We start from the raw sequence: 4,889 nt of genomic DNA on the forward strand, positions 1-4,889 counted from the left end.
GAGGGTAATCAGGCTCTGCGCGGCAGAACCCCTAGCCTCGATTTCCAGAACATGATGCAGAAGTTCAGGATGGAAGAAGACATAAGTCTGTACCTGGTGCTGTTCGAGCGGCAAGCTCGTCGCGTGGCCCTGGCACGGGAAGATTGGTTAGCTGAACTCTTGGGACTTCTTCCCTACGAGATGAACCAGTTAACTGCCCGCGAGCCGGAAGAGCAAGTACAGGACTATAATCAAGTTAAAGAACTATTACTGCGGAGATGCAAACTCACCCCAGAGAAGTTCCGACAGATGTTTTCTTCGCGCCACAAGAATCAAGAGGGCACCTGGAGAGACTTCTATGTGCCGATTACTTGCGCAGTGTCGAGTCGCTTGATAAATGAAATGTTAAAATGTCCGACGGCATACGATGCACTCTTGGGAAATGTACTAGTTCTAAGTCCGATCAATGAGCCAAACCGTAAGAACGATGTGTGTCCTTCATCTGCCGATTCTGGTGCCAAGCGCGAATAGAAAGCCAAGTCCAACGACAGCAACAACAGCGATTTTGGCATACCTAACGAAGAACTTGAAGAGAGGATGCTCTGCCCAAGTCGAGCGCTACTTCAGCGACTTCAACATCATGAAAAACAAATTCCTGCTGAAACTAATTCGGAGGAACAAGGAGGGCTACATCAGTCTTAGGTTGGTTTCATCCTTTAGGAAGGGCAAGACCCTGACCAAGGACTGGAGGGTCGTCCGGTACGGTCTCAGGAACTCGAACAAACTCCAAGTCAACGGAGAAAGTACTAAAGTGCGCCGGATCGTGCCCATACCGGCGTTCGAGGAGACCAGATGCGCTAAAATGAACCTGGTCTGCGACATGCCGTCCGAGAAAGTGACACCCGAGTCCATGTCACAGTTTATGTCGCCAACACCAAACATATGGCCCCCACTCTGTCCCTTACGAGATATAAGCGGTCCACCTTTCGGCTGGGCCATGCTGGAAAAAATCCTACCGGCATCCAGGCCTGGCCACAGGATCCACATCCGCCGGAGCCCCACGCCATCCCCAAACAGCAACAGCCACACTTCCTACACACGGCCTATAAACTAACGTCGTCATCCGCCGCTCCCCACGCAAAGGAGCAACAGAACCGAACCAAATGTCCATCCTTATCCAGCAGCACATGTACCATTCGCCTTCATCACTACACCTTGTTCCTAACCCTTCGTCTGTTGACGTGCCTTCAGTCCAACCCTTCCTGTAGCATTCTGGATGCGCATCACTAATAATCTGAAAATAGAGTGAACAAAAGAGAAAAAGATGGGAAGTGAGTACAACAAAATATGGGAATTGACAAACTGGTCTCGTAGGACCATTGTTATCACATTTCACTGTTCAAATGTTGTAGGTGGGACATAGAACATTGTTCTAATATTTCCGAGTGACAGATACAATCTCAAAGTCAAGAAATGCTTTGGAAATGATCTGGTTCACCTGAAAATTAGTACAAGTACAAAAATACTGAAATATAGCGATTAATATGTGGTTACATTGAATATAGTATTACTGAAGAGAAACCATACTGAAATGTTACGATAAAAATGTGGTTACATTGAATAAAATATGATTGAAGAGATAGCTGTATAAAAAATCTATATGGGTAAATATTAATAGAATGGCAATACTAAAAGCATCACTGTGTCTAAAAATATGCATTGAATATTGTACGTAATAAATTCAAAAATAACAAAATGAATACACTGAAAAAGACATACGAATAAAATATGAATATTGACAATGGGAATTCGAAGAAACATCATAGTTCAATCCAGAATTTCAACAAAAAACCATCACATTTCCAGCACATTTTGACAAGAACAATGTTTATGATGAAAATGTGACAATGTAAATTCAAGATTAACAATGGAAATTCACAGAAACATCATTGTTCGACTTAAGATTCCAACGACAACGGAATCCAGTGGAACATCATTGTTCGTCGTTAGAGAGTCACATCAATTACTGTTCATAATTTGAATCAGAACATGAGTCTGATTCAAAGTTATCTTGTTCTTGATTATTCTTTGTTGCAAGTCTCGGAGTGAAAAACAGATCTTGTTTATGGCAGAGCACGGCAAAAGATTTTGTTTATTTCAAAACAGTTTATGTCAGAGCATGGCGGAGTTGTCGACGTGACAGTCGTCAATCGAAGCTCTATCTATCTATATATATAAAATTATAAGGGGACGTCGTGTCGGAGGGTGCGTCTCCTTTCCGCGAGGTGGCGGAATATCCCTAAACACTTGCTATTGGAGGGGTGTCCAATTTATACACGAAACTACGGAACTTAACGAAGAAGCCTTTATTTCGAAGCACATTCAAAACAGACAACCTTCTAGGACGGAAGACGCAATCCAACTCACGTTCTCTTCTCTTGGAAGATAGATTTTCTCTTCTCAACTTCTTTTAACAACGTATAAACAAACAAAACGCATTAGGTGCTGTAAGGCCACCGAGAGTAAGTAAAAATGTCCATACTGGAAAAATAGATTCGTTACAATCTCCCCCTCTGGCTCCGACGACGTCTCGGCGAGGAGCCAGTAAGAGGCATCTTTCCTTTGGGAGTAGTTCCTGACGAACAGAACGGGAAGCTCCGGGCAACTGCTGACACTCTTGTGTCAGGTCGAAGTTCAGTTCTCGAGTCACACTGGTTCTGGGGACGTCGACTAGGGTTCGGAAGCACTTTTGAAGAACGCCACTCTATTGGGGTCCGGGTAACCACGGTTGTGGTCTCAGCATCTCGTAATGGAGTCAACTCCCTTTGGAATCGGTACTGCTTTACGGGATTCAAGACGAGTTCTTGTTTCCTCCCGTTCAGGCAATCTTCAGCTTCCTGAGTAGATTCAACGTTTTCAATGATCTTATCCAAAATATAAACTTCATAAATCATTCCCAATTTGGGACTCGCGGAGAGTCCGTGAACTCTTCTCCACTACAATGAAGTTCAACGACTCACACTGCTTGGCTCCTTGACCAATTGGGCTGGATATCTTATCAGCATGGCTTCCTGGACAGTTACGGGCAATATGACCACGATTTCCACACTGGTAACACACTATCGGATCCCAACATCTTCGGGCAACGTGTCCACGTCGACCGCAGTTATAGCAAGCATGCCTTCCTCGCGAGGTCGAGCGAGAATTTGAAACACGACACTTTTCGTAACCTTCTCCAGGGCCACCGTTACAGTGGTATACCCTGTCATCACCACTCTTTTTGATCTGGTGCTTGAGAAAAGGACTTCCTCCCCCCTAACTTGGAGCATCTATGGGATTCTTCTGAGAAGGAATAAAGTTCTCGCTGCTCGATGAAAGGTATCGGGCCTCCCCCTGGCTTGAAGCATCGCTTGAACTCCGGCGGAAATAAATCAAGTTCTCGTTGCTGAGAAGTAAGGTGGGTACCTTTATCTTCACGAAGTCGACACGAGGGTGACTCAGCAGGTAGTTCCAGGAGAGCACTGCTTTCAGATGGGCTTTCGACGAACGGATGTCGCTTCTCAGGAGCTTCAGAGAAGTACCACTTTCCTTGCTGAACAACCAGGACGATACCAGCATCACTGAGAAAGTTGGTACCGAGAAGGGTTCGGTTTTCTCTGGCCTGTGGTAGCACCATCATCTCGGTGGGAATCACTTTACCTTGGACGTTAATGTCCACAGTCGTAGTTAGGACTTCAGCTCTATGAGCATATCCATCGGCTAGTCTCATAACGATATTCTTGCGGGAAAAGGGCAAACCATGTTTTTGTAGGAGATGATATAACTTCTCCCCTGCCACCGAATGTGTGGCACCCGTGTCAGCACACACAGCTCCACGCTTATGACAGATCATGACTTCGATAGCATTTCTTTGTCGTCTCTCAGTTGAGAAACTGTTAAGGTCCAAGGTGTCGACACCAACTTCTGGGGTGTTCGTGGCAGGATTGCACTTCGACATCGGGACTTGACGACACCAGGTTCTCCGCACCCGTAACATCTTAGGATATGACTGCTACTGGCATCTTTCTATTCCGTATTAGGATGGGATGATAAACTGTATAAGTCCAAAGCGTTGACACTGGGTCCTGGTCTATCCGTTGGAGGATTACAAGTTCGGCATCGGGACTTGGTAACACCAGGTTCCCCACAACCATAACATCTTAAGACAGGATGACGTCCTGCCTCTTCCGATTCCGGATTCACACGTTGATTAGAATGAAAGTTCCTTTGTCGCACTGGGGACCTAGGGGGTTCATATTGCTTAGAATGTAACTTCTTCCTCTCGCATTGGATTTCACTCTTTTTGTTTCGAAGGTTATCATAAGCATCAAGTTTCTCCACGATCTCTTCAGGGGTAGTCCACTCACTCCAGACATCCAGAAAATGTTCTTCTTCCCCCTCTCTTTCTCCGATAATACTAGCCAACATGGCTTTCACGAATTCTTCCTCATAACCGGAGGACTTTGTTATTATATGCTTGAGATCTACTACACGCGAATCATTCGGAACTTTCTCTCCTAATTCTAGAGCGAGTAGGATCAAATCACGTTTCTTACCTTTGGCCAAGTACGCCATTTCGATTTTAGGCGCTATCAAGAACCTCACAGTTGAGATCGAATGTCCGTTTCGTACTGCCTTGAGTTCGAGCCACGACGTTGGGCGTCAGTTTTATAAGGGGACGTCGTGTCGGAGGGTGCGTCTCCTTTCCGTGAGGTGGCGGAATATCCCTAAACACTTGCTATTGGAGGGGTGTCCAATTTATACACGAAACTACGGAACTTAACGAAGAAGCCTTTATTTCGAAGCACATTCAAAACAGACAACCTTCCAGGACGGAAGCCACATTCCAACTCACGTTCTCTTTTCTTGGA

The 4,889-nt window shown here is 45.4% G+C and overlaps 1 protein-coding gene across 1 annotated transcript; it reads left to right on the plus strand.

The window, feature by feature from the left end:
* The first annotated feature begins 619 nt into the window (after window positions 1-619).
* Window positions 620-1,093, plus strand: LOC149069447 (la-related protein 6-like). Its single transcript, XM_089250064.1, has one exon. It carries the CDS (start codon window positions 620-622, stop codon window positions 1,091-1,093), a length of 474 nt encoding a protein of 157 aa, XP_089106190.1.
* The last annotated feature ends 3,796 nt before the right edge of the window (window positions 1,094-4,889 follow it).

The sequence above is a fragment of the Pholcus phalangioides genome, unplaced genomic scaffold (assembly GCF_987345545.1).
Source record: "Pholcus phalangioides strain wild (caught in Gottingen) unplaced genomic scaffold, Ppha-v1.0 ptg000022l_1, whole genome shotgun sequence".
Classification (NCBI taxonomy): domain Eukaryota; kingdom Metazoa; phylum Arthropoda; class Arachnida; order Araneae; family Pholcidae; genus Pholcus; species Pholcus phalangioides.

Bases quoted from the DNA above. Each gene is read 5' to 3' on its own strand.
- LOC149069447 (XM_089250064.1), top strand. From the start codon at position 620: ATGAAAAACAAATTCCTGCTGAAACTAATTCGGAGGAACAAGGAGGGC.